The 17,856-nt window shown below is 37.6% G+C and overlaps 1 protein-coding gene across 3 annotated transcripts in view; it reads left to right on the top strand.

Annotated features, from left to right (window-relative positions):
* GABRB1 (gamma-aminobutyric acid type A receptor subunit beta1) overlaps positions 1–17,856 on the top strand; it is a 395,676-nt gene that overhangs the window by 127,781 nt on the left and 250,039 nt on the right. For all 3 annotated transcript variants that reach the window (XM_059924117.1, XM_059924115.1, XM_059924116.1), the window contains exon 4: positions 3,667–3,887. In XM_059924117.1, coding sequence (XP_059780100.1) covers positions 3,667–3,887 — 221 coding nt within the window. The remainder of the gene's footprint in view (positions 1–3,666; positions 3,888–17,856) is intronic.

Here is a 17,856-nt window from a genome sequence, read left to right as displayed (position 1 = left end):
TATCTTGGAATGCTAAGTGTATGCTATCACTTATATGTGGAATCTAAAAAGTAAAACAAATGAATGAATATAACAAAACAGAAACAGACTCACAGATATAAAGAATAAGCTAGTGGTTACAAGCTGGGAGGGAGAAAGGGGGAGGGGAAAGTTAGGGGGAGGGGATTAAGAGTTACAAACTACTATGTATAAAATAAGTAAGCTACAAGGATACACTATACAACATAGGGAATATAGCCAATATTTTGTAATAACTTTAAATGGAGTATAATCTATAAAAATTTTGAATCACTATGTTGTACACTTGAAACTAATATAATACTGTAAATCAAGTATACTTTAATAAAAATAAGTAAAAAAATAAATAAAAATAATGTTTCCTTTATTCTCCAAAGAATTGCTTTGAGTTATTAGAAATATTTTTATTTTTTAAAACATTTTTAGATTTAAAAAGTATGGTTTTTGGAGTTTAATTGTGCGCTACTAATTTGGTATCGTCTAACCTGCTTTTCCTCAATGAATCAAATTCTCTCATGCTTGAGTTAGCCTGACGAATTTCATTAGCAATCTCATACCAGTTAATCCCATTAATTTGCCTCAGTGTCGAGTCCCCTATGGCCCATAGTTTCTAAGTATGTCACACTTTCTCTCAAGGAGTAGATTGCACACTTGAGAAAGCTGGTTGAACACTTAACACACCTTGAAGAAAAATGATTTCAGCATTCTTGGCCAAAGTATTTATACCTTTTATTTCTTTCCAAAAACTTTCCATCTTCCCTGGAGTGCTTGCACTTTAGACTAATGAAGGATTAATAGAAAATCTGTTGTAACAGAGAGCAAAATACAGTAATTTTAAGCTTTTCTTTTCCATCTAAGAATAGAATACACCAAAATGATACCATAGGCTTTATTATATGCAGATGTGACTATTAATATTTAAGGTGCAGATAGAAAAAATAATTCATTTAAAATTCAGTAAGTAGTTTCCCAGAGATATAGATCATAAATTCTCTCAGGGAGAATTTGTCTATCTCACAAGGTTGTGAAAACCACAGAGCACAGAGCACTTTCTAGAAGGAAATTATTGTCATGCATGTGGTAAAATATACATAGTAAGGATATATTGCTCTGTTTTAGGTCTTTCCACATTTTGCATCATTATCATCACAATTATCATTAGCTTCAGAAAAGTTTTTTTAAGGTTATCAAACTCATGAGTCCATATTTCCATTTATCATAGAATCAGGTCCCAGATTAAGATAACAACCCTAGAAATGAATAAGAAGAAAAGTCCTGAAAGATACTTATTCCACATCACCCACTTCCCAATGTAAAATACTAGCATCCATAAATTTCCACTGAATGACTTCTTATTGCAAACAGGGTAAGTTACTGTTTTAACTGAGAAACATGGTGTGATGTTTAGTCAATATTTACTGAAAATAGAGTGAGCTGTATAGAGCAAAGATCTCACTACTTGTGTATAGTTCGCTCTTTACAGGAAACAAAATGGTTTCCAGAAAGGGAAGGGGAAAAAGTCTACACACACACACACACACACACACACACACACACACACACACTTAATCTATGCAGAGGTCACTCATGTTTACATTATTTTCTCCTTCCACTCTCCATTATTTACTTACCACAAACATATTTTAATTATAACATTAGCTATTAGAGTATTATTTGTCATTATAATCATTTGTATTTTATAATAAGTTTTTCCTCATCACACATTAAAACTTTCTTTGTTGGGAGAATGTGGAGTAAGGATTTTGCCTCATGGTCTCATTGTGAGGAAATCCTCTGTAGCGCTCACGAGAGCTGGAGGCTAATGTGTATTCAGCGTGAGTAGTGGAACATGTAACCCATTGCTGATTGTGCTGAGTTAGTCATTCATTTTCTTACATTGTCTGATTTACAAACAAGACCCCAACAACAAGACTTACAAGACAGACAATTGCTTACTTTCATGGTTACCAGGGTCCTTCTTCCTACAGGTTCTTTTATAAACATCTCTTTAAAAGTGGAAATGCTTATGAAAATGAATACGTACACTCCAAATAATCTGGAAGTATGATATTCATCTTTAAATAACAACAAACAATTTTTGAAGATAATATATTTGTTTAGCTTGTTAGTTTCTAAAGTACTTGCACCATAATTCTCTCAAGTAATGCTTTCAATAAGCAAGTAAAATGCTATTATTTTTATTTTAGAAATGAGACATCTGACATATAAGGGGTTAAGTTAGTTGCTCATGGTTACATAGCTCTACATGTGGTAGATTTTGGAATGGAGGTGTTTTAGAATCTAAGGCCCAGAATCTGTTCAATTCATTGTCCTCCAAAAAGATATGATGTTAAGAGCTTGAAGAGGATGCAAATGCAGATGTTAGCAATTGAGAAGAGAATTGTGTATAATCCTGTGGGTTCTCTTTTTCTGTTAAATGAAGGTAAGGTAGAAGGAGGTTTCAGACCTATAAAAAGGATATTGTATGATTAGTAGCAAAGAGCAAATGTCCTTGTCATTGAACAAGAAAGAATGGCTTTGAATTATTGCAAGATTATTTCTGAGTAAACAGTGTAAGCATTCTTGAATATAGTGGTTAAAGGACATTGGAACTCATTATCCAGAACAAATATTGTCTTATCATTTAAGATATTTCAGAAGTGCATAAATATCCATATAGGTATCTAGATGAAGTGCAGTTTGCCCAGATGTAAGACATGATCGGAGCCAATGCTTCCCAAACAGTGGTATATATAACAATGGCAGTACACAGAGTTGTGCAGGAGTTATGACATGTTTTCTTAATTGTTGCTAAAGCATACAGCTAAAGCTATTGACGGATAAATATCCTTTAAAAGAAAAAGTGAACCTTCTGTTTTTATGATATTGGGACTGCATCGTAAGTCTTTATGATTTTACTGCTACCTCTTATTCTTTTAATGGACAATTACACTTTGTATTAATAGAGTTCTTTAAAAACAGACAACTAAAGCTCTAAGATAATCTTCACCATTCCTCTCCTGTGAGCTTGACACATTTATTGAGCCCAAATCTTCCTGTCTCTCACTGCCAGGGGAAACCTGGGCAGAAAGAGAAGTGCAAAGGTACATCCTTAGTGCAACCTTTTACAGGAGATGGGGAAACAAACTCGAGTACAAACCTGTCTCTGAACTCAAACCAATTCCCGAATCAAGCAGTACTATAAATACAATATCCAGAGGTAGATTTTTGTGAACATGAGTCTATAGGTACAAGTTCGCTTTACAGCCTTCCCCATGATATCATTACCTTAACGTCAAACCTTAAAATTCAATTAAATGGATTTACTCTATATTGGTGCAAATGCTTCTGCATGCATTCAATTATTGCACTAGTACTTCTAACCTATCGGTTGCCCTATACTTAGAGGTGCAAATTTCAATATATTCAAATGTAACCTTGTAGAGGAGGTTGGTGAGTCAACCTAGCACAAGGAGATCAGCTCGGTGCTTTGTGACCACAGAATGGTGAGTCTCTAGGTATCCACAGTACCACATGCTATCACATTCTTACCAAAAAGGCTTTTAGATGATGATAATGATGATGATGATGATGATGATGATGATGATGATGGTGATGACAGTATTTTCGGTTTCCTTTTTTTTGCAGGATTATACACTCACCATGTATTTCCAGCAGTCTTGGAAAGACAAAAGGCTTTCTTATTCTGGAATCCCACTAAACCTCACGCTAGACAACAGGGTAGCTGACCAACTCTGGGTACCAGACACCTACTTTCTGAATGACAAGAAATCATTTGTGCATGGGGTTACAGTGAAAAATCGAATGATCCGACTGCATCCTGATGGAACAGTTCTCTACGGACTCCGGTAAACAGCTTTGTGTTGCATGTTTTACTGTTGTTGTTCATGTTGTTGTTTAATTTTTACTCTTGGAAATGGACAGAGGGGGAGAAAGGCAAGTAGGTGAATATATAGGCTCTTTAATCTTTATAATAATATTATATTAAAGTTCAGAAAATCTCTTTAGAACAATTCGAGCTAAATCTAGACAACTTTGTCCATCAAAGGAAAGTGAATTTTTTTGCCGTGACCCTCAAATAATAAACATAGTAATAAGAATATGTGTTTTTGTTAGACAGATTTCACATCCAGCTTATTCTAGAAGTTACATAATTTTTTTTAGCCAATTGTTTGATTATCTTCGGTCCACGCAGACTCAATTACAATGTGTTCTAGGTATTCTGGATAGCTACTTAATTATGAAATGGAATTGAGAAACAACATTTTGAAGAAATAGGAAAATATTTTGTGGTGACTTTTAGAAGATGCAAAGTGATTTTATTCCCTTAAATCTCTTATGTTTTCATTTTTATTTTCATGTATGTGATCCACATTAAATTAATTTTTGTGTTTCTTATAAGGTAGGGATTGAGGTTCATTTTTTTCCATATGGCTATACAGTTATTCTAGTACCATTTATTGAAAAGACTTTGCTTTTCCCTTCAGATAGTGTTGGTACCTTTGACTGAATAATTGGGGGTCTATTTCTAGGATTTATTTTGTTCCACTGTTCTTTTTGTCCATCCTTAGACAGTATCACACTATTTAATTACCATAGCTATTTGTTAAGTTATGAAGTCACATAATGTAAGTCCTTCAACTTTATACTGACTGTCTAAAATTGCTTTGGAAATTCTAGGTTCTTTGCATCACCCTATAACTTTTAGGATCAACTTGTTGATTTCTACCCAAAAAAGTCTGCTGGGCTTATAATTGAGTGCATTGAATCTATAGATCAGTTTGGGGAGAATTGACAATTTAAAATTATCAGGTTTTCTAACCATGAATATATCTTTATTTGTTTATGTTACCTTTAATTTCTATCAACAATGTTTTGCACCACAGTGTGTTTTGTTTCATTTATTTTTTTAAAGAATCAAGTATAAAAGAGGTATTATACACTTATAGAGGTCTGTTACGAACCAACAGGTAGTAAAGGATTGATTAAAACTTTTAGGCTACAGTTCAAATCAGCTACCAGTTTTACCAAAGAAACATCTGAATTGTAACATGTTATTGTAGGATGCGAAGAGTGGTGGTTCTTTAACCTTTGTTAATCTTTGTGATCCCTTTGAGAAGCTGATGAAATTTTCCTATTATTTTAGAGTATTCATAAGCACCCTAAAATCCTTTTATATGGCATCAATGCCAAGCTAAAACTGTAGTTAAGGGCCAACAGTCTACAATTAATGTGTGTCCAATATCCGAAAACAAAATGCAAGTGAAAGGAATGTATCTGTGATAAAACTTTTTTTTTTAACATCTTTAATGGAGTATAATTGCTTAACATTGTTGCCTTAGTTATCTGGATAAAACAAAATGAATCAGCTATATGCATACGTATTTCCCCATATACCCTCCCTCTTGCGTCTCCCTCCCACCCTCCCTATCCCACCCTCTAGGTGGTCACAAAGCACCGAGCTGATCTCCCTGTGCTAGGCAGAAGCTACCCACTAGCTATCTATTCTACATTTGGTAGTGTATATATGTACATGCCACTCTCTCACTTCGTCCCAGCTTACCCTTCCCCCTCCGCATGTGTTCAAATCCATTCTCTACGTCTGCGTCTTTATTCCTGTCCTGCCCCTAGGTTCTTCAGAAACTTTTTTTTTTTTTTTTTTTTTAGATTACATATATATGTGTTAGCATACAGTATTTGTTTTCCTCTTTCTGACTTACTTCACTCTGTATGACAGACTCAAGGTCCATTCACCTCACTACAAATAACTCAACTTTGTTTCTTTTTCTGGCTGAGTAATATTCCATTGTATATATGTGCCATATTTTCTTTATCCATTCATCTGTCGATGGACACTTAGGTTGCTTCCATGTCCTGGCTATTGTAAATAGAGCTGCAGTGAACACTGTGGTACATGACTCTTTTTGAATTATGGTTTTCTCAAGGTATATACCCAGTAGTGGGATTGCTGGGTCGTATGGTAGTTCTATTTTTAGTTTTTTAAGGAACCTCCATACTGTTTTCCATAGTGGTTGTATCAATTTACATTCCCACCAACAGTGCAAGAGGGTTCCCTTTCTCCACACCTTCTCCAGCATTTATTCTTTGTAGATGTTTTGATGATGGCCATTCTGACTGGTGTGAGGTGATACCTCATTGTAGTTTTGATTTGCATTTCTCTACTGATTAGTGATGTTGAGCATTCTTTCATGTGTTTTTTGGCAATCTATATATCCTCTTTGGAGAATTGTTTATTTAGGTCTTCTGCCCATTTTTGGATTGGGTTGTTTGTTTTTTTGATATTGAGCTGCACGAGCTGCTTGTATATTTTGGAGATTAATCTGTCACTTGCTTCGTTTGCAAATATTTTCTCCCATTCTGAGGGCTGACTTTTCATCTTGTTTATGGTTTCCTTTGTTGTGCCAAAGCTTTTAAGTTTCATTAGGTCCCACATTTTTATTTTTGTTTTTATTTCCATTTCTCTAGGAGATGTGTCAAAAAGGATTTGCTGTGATTTATGTCATAGAGTGTCCTGCCTATGTTTTCCTCTAAGAGTTTTATAGTGTCTGGCCTTATATTTAGGTCTTTCATCCATTTTGAGTTTATTTTTGTGTATGGTGTTAGGGAGTGTTTTAATTTTATTCTTTTACAAGTAGCTGCCCAGTTTTCCCAACACCACTTACTGAAGAGGCTGTCTTTTCTCCATTGTATATTCTTGCCCCCTTTATCAAAGATAAGGTGACCATATGTGTGTGGGTTTATCTCTGGGCTTTCTTTCCTGTTCCATTGGTCTATATTTCTGTTTTTGTGCCAGTACCATACTGTCTTCATTACTGTAGTTTTGTAGTATAGTCTGAAGTCATGGAGCCTCATTCATCCAGCTCCGTTTTTCTTTCTCAAGATTGCTTTTGTTATTTGGGGTCTTTTGTGTTTCCATACAAATTGTGAAATTTTTTGTTCTACTTCTGTGAAAAATGCCCTTGGTAGTTTGATAGGGATTTCATTGAATCTGTAGATTGCTTTGGGTACTATAGTCATTTTCACAATGTTGATTCTTCCAATCCAAGAACATGGTATATCTCTCCATCTGTCTGTATCATCTTTAAATTCTTTCATCAGTGTCTTATAGTTTTCTGCATACAGGCCTTTTGTCTCTGTAGGTAGGTTTATTCCTAAGTATTTTATTCTTTTTGTTGCAATGGTAAATGGGAGTGTTTTCTTAATTTCTCTTTCAGATTTTTCATCATTAGTGTATAGGAATGCAAGAGATTTCTGTGCATTAATTTTGTATCCTGCTACTTTACCAATTCATTGATTAGCTCTTGTAGTTTTCTGGTAGCATCTATAGGATTCTCTATGCATAGTATCATGTCATCTGCAAACAGTGACAGTTTACTTCTTTTCCGATTTGGATTCCTTTTATTACTTTTTCTTCTCTTATTGCTGTGGCTAAAACTTCCAAAACTATGTTGAATAATAGTGGTGAGAGTGGGCAACCTTGTCTTGTTCCTGATCTTAGTGGAAATGGTTTCAGTTTTTCATCAACTCAACCTCATCATTGATAACGATGTTGGCTGTGGGTTTGTCATATATGGCCTTTATTATGTTGATGTAAGTTCACACTATGCCTACTTTCTGGGGGGTTTTTGTCATAAATGGGTGTTGAATTTTGTCAAAAGCCTTTTCTGCATCTATTGAGATTATCATATGTTTTTTATCCTTCAGTTTGTTAATATGGTGTATCACATTGATTGATTTCATATATTGAAGAATCCTTGCAATCCTGGGATAAACACCAATTGATGGTGGTGAATGATCCTTTTAATGTGCTGTTGGATTATGTTTGCTAGTATTCTGTTGAGGATTTTTGCATGTATGTTCATCAGTGATATTGGCCTGTAGTTTTCTTTTTTTGTGATGTCTTTGTCTGGTTTTGGTATCAGGGTGATGGTGGCCTCGTAGAATGAGTTTGGGAGTGTTCCTCCCTCTGCTATATTTTGAAAGAGTTTGAGAATAATAGGTGTTACCTCTTCTCTAAATGTTTGATAGAATTTGCCTGTGAAGCCATCTGGTCCCGGGCTTTTGTTTGTTGGAAGATTTTTAATCACAGTCTCAATTTCAGTGCTTGTGATTGGTCTGTTTATATTTTCTATTTCTTCCTGGTTCAGTCTCGGAAGGCTGTGCTTTTCTAAGAATTTGTCCATTTCTTCCAGGTTGTCCATTTTATTGACATATAGTTGCTTGTAGTCATCTCTCACGATCCTTTGTATTTCTGCAGTGTCACTTGTTACTTCTCCTTTTTCATTTCTAATTCTGTTGATTTGAGTCTTCTCTTTTTTTTTTTTTTTTGATGAGCCTGGCTAACGGTTTATCAATTTTGTTTATCTTCTCTAAGAACCAGCTTTTAGTTTTATTGAGCTTTACTATTGTTTCCTTCATTCTTTTTTTCACTTATTTCTGATCTGATCTTTATGATTTCTTTCCTTCTGCTAACTTTGGGGTTTCTTGTTCTTCTTTGTCTAATTGCTTTAGTGTAAGGATAGGTTGTTTATTTGAGATGTTTCTTGTTTCTTGTGGTAGGATTGTATTGCTCTAAACTTCCCTCTTAGAACTGTTTTGCTGCATCCCATAGGTTTTGGGTTGTCGTGTTTTCATTGTCCTTTGTTTCTAGGTAATTTTTGATTTCCTCTTTGATTTCTTCAGTGATCTCTTAGTTATTTAGTAGTGTATTGTTTTGCCTCCATGTGTTTGTATTTTTTGCAGTTTTTTTCCCGTAATTGATATCTAGCCTCATAATGTTGCGTTTTGAAAAAGATACTTGATATGATTACAATTTTCTTAAATTTACCAAGGCTTGATTTGTGACCCAAGATATGGTCTATCCTGCTGGGGTATGTTCCATGAGCACTTGAGAAGAAAGTGTATTCTGTTGTTTTTGGATGGAAGGTCCTATAAATATAAATTAAGTCCATCTTGTTTAATGTGTCATTTAAAGCTTGTTTCCTTATTTATTTTCATTTTGGTTGATCTGTTCATTGGTGAAATTAAGGTGTTAAAGTCCCCTACTATTATTGTGTTACTGTCGATTTCCCCTTTATGGTTGTTAGCATTTGCCTTATGTATTGAGGTGCTGCTATGTTGGGTGCATAAATATTTACAATTGTTATATCTTCTTCTTGGATTGATCCCTTGATCATTATGTAGTGTCCTACATTGTCTCTTGTAATAGTCTTTATTTTAAAGTCTATTTTATCTGATATGAGAATTGCTACTCCAGCTTTCTTTTGAATTCCAATTGCATGCAATATCTCTTTCCCTCTCCTCACTTTCAGTCTGTATGTGTCCCTAGGTCTTAAGTGGGTCTCTTGTAGACAGCATATATACAGGTCTTGTTTTTATATTCATTCAGCCAGTCTATGTCTTTTGGTTGGAGCATTTAATCCATTCACATTTAATGTAATTATCAATATGTATGTTTCTATTACCATTTTCTTAATTGTTTTGGGTTTGCTTTTGTAGGTGTTTTCCTTCTCTTGTGTTTCCTGCCTAGAGAAGTTTCTTTAGCATTTGTTGTAACGTTGGTTTGGTGGTGCTGAATTCTCTTACCTTTTGCTTGTCTATAAAGCTTTTAATTTCTCTGTCAAATCTGAATGAGATACTTGCTGGGTAGAGTAATCCTGGTTGTAGGTTTTTCCCTTTCATCACTTTAAAGATGTCCTGCCACTCCCTTCTGGCTTGCAGAGTTTCTGCTGAAAACTCACCTGTTAACCTTATGGGGATTCCCTTGTATGTTATTTGTTGCTTTTCCCTTGCTGCTTTTAATATTTTTTCTGTGTGTTTAATTTTTGATAGTTTTATTAATATGTGTCTTGGTGTGTTTCTCTTTGGATTTACCCTGTTTGGAACTCTCTGCTCTTCCTGGACTTGACTGACTATTTCCTTTCCCATGTTAAGGATGTTTTCGACTAAAATCTCTTCAAATATTTTCTCAGACCCTTTCTTTTTCTCTTCTTCTTCTGGAAACCCTATAATTCGAATGTTGGTGCATTTAATATTGTCCCAGAGGTCTCTGAGACTGTCCTCAATTCTTTTCATTCTTTTTTCTTTATTCTGCTCTGTGGTAGTTATTTCCACTATTATATCTTCTAGGTCACTTATCCATTCTTCTGCCTCAGGTATTCTGCTACTGTTTCCTTCTAGAGAATTTTTTATTTCATTTATTGTGTTTTTCATCATTGTTTGTTTGCTCTTTAGTTCTTCTAGGTCCTTATTAAATGTTTCTTCTATTTTCTCCATTCTATTTCCAAGATTTTGGATCATCTGCTGCATATTTCTCTGTCTTCTCATTTTGCTTAACTTACTGTGTTTGTGGTCTCCTTTTTCGCAAGCTGCAGGTTCATAGTTCCCGTTGTTTATGGTGTTTTCCCCCAGGGGGTAAGGTTGGTTCAGTGGACTGTGTAGGCTTCCTGGTGGAGGGGACTGGTGCCTGTGTTCTGGTGGGTGTGACTGGATCTTGTCTTTCTGGTGGGAAGGACCGTGTCCGGTGGTGTGTTTTGGGGTATCTGTGAACATTATGATTTTAGGCAGCCTCTCTGCTAAAGGGTGGGGTTGTGTTCCTGTCTTGCTAATTGTTTGGCCTGGGGTGTCCAGCACTGAAGCTTGCTGGTTGTTGAGTGGACCTGGGTCTTAGCATTGAGACAGAGATCCCTGGGAGAGCTCTTGCCAATTGATATTACGTGGGGCCGGGAGGTCTCTGGTGGTCCAATGTCCTGAACTCGGCTCTCCCACCCCAGAGGTTCAGGCCTGACAGCCAGCTGGGGCACCAAGACCCTGTCAGCCACACGGCTCAGAAGAAAAGGGAGAAAAAAAGAAAGAAAGAAAGAAAAATAAAATAATATAAAATAAAATAACATCATTAGAATAAAAAGTTTAAAAAAAATTTTAAAGTAATAAAAAAATAGAAGTGAGCAATGAAACCAATAAACAAATCCACCAATGATAACAAGCACTAAAAACTGAACTAAGATAAACATGAAAATCAGAAACTGGTCAGTCACATACAGCAAACCCCAAGTCTACAGTTGCTCCTAAAGTCCACAGCCTCAGTTTTAGAATGATTCATTGTCTATTCAGGTATTCCACAGATGCAGGGTACATCAAGTTGATTGTGGAGATTTAATCCGCTGCTCCTGAGGCTGCATGGAGAAATTTCCCTTTCTCTTCTTTGTTCGCACAGCTCCTGGGGTCCAACTTTGGATTTGGCCCTGCCTCTGCATGTAGGTCACCCTCTGGCATCTGTTCTTCGCCCAGCCAGGAGGGGGTTAAAGGAGTGGCTGATTAAGGGGCTCTGGTTCACTCAGTCTGGGAGGGATGGATGGGTACGGAATGCAGGGCAAGCCTGCGGGGTAGAGACCAGCGTGACATTGCAGCAGCCTGAGGCATACCATGTGTTCTCCCGGGGACGTTGTCCCTGGATCACGGGACCCTGGCAGTGGTGGGCTGCACAGGCTCCCAGGAGGGGAGGTGTGGATAGTGACATGTGCTTGCACACAGGCTTCTTGGTGGCTGCAGTAGCAGCCTTAGCATTTCATGTCCGTCTCTGGTGTCCATGTTGATAGCCGTTGCTCGCGCCCGTCTCTGGAGCTTGTTTAGGCGGCGCTCTGCATCCCCTCTCCTCGTGCACCCCAAAACAATGGTCTCTTGCCTCTTAGGCAGTTCCAGACTTTTTCCCAGACTCCCTCCCGACTAGCTGTGGTGCACTAGCCCCCTTCAGGCTGTGTTCATGCATCCAACCCCAGTCCTCTCCCTGGGATCTGACTTCTGAGTCTCGAGCTTCAGCTCCCATCCCCCACCCACCCTGGTGGTGAGCAGACAAGCCTCTCAGGCTGGTGAGTGCTGGTCGGCACCGATCCTCTGTGCGGGAATCTCTCCACTTTGCCCTCTGCACCCCTGATGCTGCGCTCTCCTCCGTGGCTCCGAAGCTTCCCCCTTCTGCTACCCCCCATCTCCACCAGTGAAGGGGCTTCCTAATGTGTGGAAACTTTTCCTCCTTCAAAGCTCCCTCCCAGAGGTGCAGGTCCCATTCCTATTCTTTTGTCTCTGTTTTTCCTTTTTTCTTTTGCCCTACCCTGGTACATGGGGAGTTTCTTGCCTTTTGGGAAGTCTGAGGTCTTCTGCCAGCGTTTAGTAGGTGTTCTCTAGGAGTTGTTCCACGTGTAGATGTATTTTTGATGTATGTGTGGGGAGGAAGGTGATCTCCATGTCTTACTCCTCTGCCATCTGGAAGGTCCTCCCTGTGATATAACTTTTGAACTTATCCTAATGGTTGGCTATTTAGTTGATAGCTTTGGTCTTCATTTGCACAGTAAAATAGCTTCAGTTGTTGCTGGCAAAATGATCTTTGGAATTTTCCCACTCTTTCAGTACCCCAGGAGCTATCAACTCTAGTTAAAAATCTCTGACCTAAAATCTTCTCAGAAAAATGGTGAAATAAACTAACAAGTCCCTTGAGTGTATTGATATTACTACAGATGAAATCTACTCATCCAAGGGCAGTGGTGGTCATTAGTGATGGTTCATACAATGGAAATCAGTTGTAATTTTTCTATTACCTATGTAGCTTCTATCACATATAACTAAGGTATAAAGTGATGAATTATCCTTCTAAAGTTTTCTAAGAGAATAATTCTGTGACCCAACTTAGCAGGCTGATCAACTACAGGTATATTCACTCTATGTGATTACTCAAAAGTGTATAAAAAGTTGTTTTGTTAAAAAAAAAAGACAACTCAATTTTTTGCAAGCAAGAATGTGGGTTGCATTCTCAGTTTATAGAGTCTCACTTCAGGCATTTTCTAAATTATTGGCAGTCTCTAGCAATGGCAACGCTGCAAAGGAAGAAAAATATCCGAGAACGATGAATTTGAATATACCTCATTTTAAAATGAGAAAACTAAGGCATAAAAAGGGGAGGGGCCTGATCTAAGGGCACAACAAATGATAGAATTAGGACTAAATTCCAGGTTTCCTGATTCCCATACCTGTGCTTTTCTCACCCCACTGTCTTTCAGATGCATTTAAAGTCAATACCTTCTTCCAAGCTGCATAGCATTGCTTTCTCCTTTTTGGAGCCAACCCAGGCCTTTGTAGCTAGGATCCCGCCAACAGATCTCTCCAAGAAAAACACAAATGCTTCATCTATTATTGGACTCTGATCTGTTTCTGGCATTGGCTGTCTTCATAAGAGCCTCACACCAGTCTGATATCTCTCCCCTCCTTCCCATATTCCTCTCTATCTCTTCCCTCACAGATTTGGTTTTCTTTTCCCTAGTGGTTATAAATATCCCGGAGAAACCATGAGGTATAACTGGTATGATAACTGGAGTCAGAGGACCAAAGTTGGGCTCAAACTCTATACCATTTTCTGATTGCTTGACCTTAAATAAGTTATATAAATTTACTGACCCTTAGTTTTATCATGTGCAACAATGTACTAAGGAAGTTCTAGTGAAATAATGAATATGTTAATACATGTAAATTCTAAGTTGTTATATTTTTGTAAAGTTGTTGTGCCTGATATTGCATTACTAGGTACTGGAAAAGCTGTGTGCTGAGGGTGGTTCTCTAACTCCCAGGTGTGTCAGTGACCAGAACAGAGATACAGCTGTCCAATTAAGAAAACATTCACTGAGTGCCAGTATGTACAATACACCCACTATTCTGGCCCTGGGAATAATTCTCCAGAAACCTTGTAGAAATTTGTCATTGTGACAGAGTGGAAGCACCTGGGACTTTGAGTCAAAGAAACATGTAGCCTGACTAGTTTGTGCCCTTCAGTAAGCTATTTCCTCTCTCTTGGCTTTCGATAACTCAGCCTTAAAGAGAAAGGAATTAGACAAAATCATCCCTAAATTCTCTGTCAAATCTAAATTTCAGTGCTTCTATGATCCTATATTATGGCTTGTTCATATTCATTCCTCTGATATAACATTTTCTAGGCTTAGAAAGCGCAATTGGCACTTTTTTCTTTGTAATTGCCTTTTCAGGAATAACCGCCATATATCACTTCCTAAACACAGGCACTAGAAAATCCTTATAGTATAACATAGGTGTTGACATATTTATGGCTGTACTTATTGTAGACAAGGAATCAGGAGAATGAAACTTCCTGCCTCATCCATAAGTCCAGATATAGTCATCATGAAATGATACCATGCATTAATGGGTTGTTTTTAACAATTATGGGGTCAATGGGATTTTCTGAACGCACCTGAAAGCCTCTTTAACTGGGGACTCCATAATCATAAGACCATATCAGTAAATTGAATCAAATTTTGCTATATTCAAACTCAATATGAGATGCTATAACCTAGTTTATATAAAGGCACAAGAATAGAGTTAGCTGTTTGCTATTTTTGTGAACTATATCAAATCATATTTTATACCCCAGAGATGGCACACAGTTGTGTAAACACTCTAAAATGACAGAGTGATGTCTGATGGGGGTCTGGTGCTTCTAGAAGAGCCAAGCTACTGTGCAACAGGCATTCAGTACATAGAAGAAACTACATTCCATTGTGCTTCTTACTCTCAGATTTCCCTTGCTGCGACAAAATGTGTCACACCAAGGAATAACCCTGCAATCATGATTACTTCCTATTCCACTTTGCCAGGGATCTAAATAAAGGATGGATGTCTGAGATGTGCTGTAAGATGTGGCAGGAGATGGGACTTACATCCATGGTCCACGAGCCCTCCACCCTGCTCCTCTCAAGGCATATAATGTCACTTCCTTTCTTACTCAAAAGTGGAGACTAAATATCAACTCCCTCAATGTCACAGTTCAAATCCTTAAAATTCTTCTGTCTTTCCTCCCTTCCTTACATTTAACTCTGAGGAAGATTTTCTCTTCTTTCTAAGGCTAATCTCGCCATATACACATTTATCTTATTGCTGGACGCCCTTCAGAATTTGCTCCTCTTTTTAATTAAATCTTCAATCTTTCCTCTGCTGGCTCCTTCTCTTTGATTTTCTCTTCAAGCACCACTCCTCAAATAGCTTTGGTTTCCTCTACTTCCTCACCACCCATTTACTCCTTAGGCTCCAAAAACATGGCTCCCAGCCATGCTCCTTTCCTAAAACAGATTTATCAAAATTTACCAGAGCCATTGCTGGTTCTGTTTATAGTCTTGACTTCTCTGAACGATTTTTTAAAAATTAATTAATTAATTTTATTTTTGGCTGTGCTGGGTCTTCATTGTTGCACACGGGCTTTCTCTAGTTGTGGCGAGCAGGGGCTATTCTTTGTTGCGGTGCACAGGCTTCTCATTGCGGTGGCTTCTCTTGTTGTGGAGCACGGGCTCTAGGCACATGGGCTTCAGTAGTTGTGGCTCACGAGCTCAGTAGTTGTGGCTCGTGGGCTCTAGAACACAGGCTCAGTAGTTGTGGCACACGGGCTTAGCTGCTCCACGGCATGTGGGATCTTTCCAGACCAGGGATCAAACCCAAGTCCCCTGCATTGGCAGGCGGACTCCTAACCACTGCATGGCAGGCGTATTCTTAGCCACTGCACCACCAGGGAAGTCCCTCTCTGAATGATTTAAGAGTGATGATTGACCCTGACTGCAGGATTTCCAAGATTCAGCACAAGTTTTTCATTATTCTTGTTCTTCTGTCTTTTTGCTGTTCTATCACTGTTTCTTCTGTTGCCTCTAATTGTGAACTAGAGGGGTTCCTTGAATTTTGAACAACTCATTGAATTTAACAGATCAAATATCTAGAATATGAAATCACTGAGCTCAGAAAAATATTTGGAATTATTTACTGAGCATCTGTATGTGGATGCTTGCCCTGCCAGTTATTCCTGACATAACCCCTATTTCATATTATCTGTTTTTCCTAAAACCAGCTCTTCCTCCTTGCACAGCTGCTAACAAAAGTCATCGTCCTCCCAGTCAGTAAGCATAAACTTGTAGGCATCTTTGACTGTATATCTCTTTTGTCCCAAGATGCAATCTGTTGCTTCTACTCCACTCTATCTCGACCATCTCCATTCCCAAGCCACTTCCGTCACCTCAATTAACATCACCACTATTGGTCACTTCCTGGCCAGCTTCTTATCTTAATTTTACTTGTTCTCAGCACTGTCATAGTATTTTTCCTATAATGCATCATATCAATCACATATACACACACATACAAAAACCTAACAATGTCTCTACAGTCCCCATAAAATTAAGTTTTCCTTCTCCTGTATGGAATCTGAGACCCTCTGCATATGACCAAAATGTCTTTCAAACATTTCCTTCCTCCAGGAAGCCTAAACTTTTATAAAACCATTTACTTATTTCTCTAAACAAATCTAGGGCATTTCAAATTCAAATATGTCCCAAATTTGCCAAGATCATATTTATACTAAAAAACGATTAGTTGTTATCTGAAATTCACATTTAACTGGACATCCTGTATTTCATCTGGCAACCCTCCAGCCCTGCTAAAATTCCCCCCCTTCTCTATCCCCTGACAGTTTCCCCACTTCACCACTTTCTCCCATCTCTCTTCTTTTCTTAAAAGCCTCTCTCAAATCCCACTTTCTCCATGAGGACTTTTACAATATTTCCAACCAGATAAAAACTCATTCTCATTTGATACCTTACTTCATTTTAATCTCCTAAAGGCCCATGAGACTTGTAACTCTCTTAAGATGTTTTATCTTTCTGTGTCTTGGAGTTATTTTCCTGTGATGCAAACAAGATTGTGTATTTGTTGAAAATATGAACTGTATTTCTTTCACCTTTGTATCCCCTTTCTCAAAACAAATAAATGTTTGAAAAATTGAAATGAAAATTTGTAAGATGCAGTCACCTGACTCATGACAGTTGTCAGCTGCAACATTTCGTATATCTAAATGATGGCTTTTAACCAGAGATCCATTATCACTATTAATGACCAGATGTGTTCTGCCTCTTGTCCAAACATGATCCAGCTGGCTGAAAACAATGATTGTCTCTGAGGCTTATCCCTGTGGGTGCTGAAAGACTGTGTTTATCTTTCCTTAAAAATGTCAGGCATGGAACAACCTAATTCTGTGAAGACATTTAGTGGCATATTTAACCTCCTTTAACTATTCTTCCTTTTGCCTTCCTCTCCTAACCCTTGCCTTGGCTATTCTTTCAAACTTTCACAATGTTATTTTCCTGCATCTCTTACCAAAGGTGAGGGCAGGGCCAGTTGGTTTCGCAGGGCTACATGAGAATGGGGAATGGAATGGGTGGTGTAAGGAAAAGGCTTCCAGCTCAGTACTGGCTCACATTGGGACTCCATAGGTGTGTCGCAGAGTGTGTATGTGGGATTGTGTACACACACCGTAAGCAGATACAGACTAAGATGTACCTATCACATCATTCTAACTAATATTGATAGCAATTGTATCAGGAATTCAACCAATACCCAAGTATATAAATAACTGAAATTATACTATACACCAAGCACTATGCTAAGTGATCTACCTATATTGTCATATTTAATCGTTACCACAACACTATGAACTTTGTACTATTATTATGCTAATTTGACAGATACCAACACTAGGAGAGCTAAAGTAATTTTTCCTGTCTCATAATTTATTATTAACTTTTTAAAAGCAGGTCCAAACAGGTACACACATTGCATTTGGCTGGTAAATTTATCTAAAATTTCTTTTACTCTAAATGTTTCCTGTTCCTTTATTTTCTCCCTAGAAATTTTTTTTCTTAGGAAACCATGCTATTTTTTGTGATTACATTCATTTGTTGTAAACGTGTTCTTTTATGCCCCATA

This window comes from Balaenoptera ricei, chromosome 5, assembly GCF_028023285.1.
Source record: "Balaenoptera ricei isolate mBalRic1 chromosome 5, mBalRic1.hap2, whole genome shotgun sequence".
NCBI classification, from domain to species: Eukaryota; Metazoa; Chordata; class Mammalia; order Artiodactyla; family Balaenopteridae; genus Balaenoptera; species Balaenoptera ricei.
The sequence above is the reverse complement of the archived record's forward strand: the minus strand, read 5'-3'. Positions and strand labels throughout refer to the sequence as shown.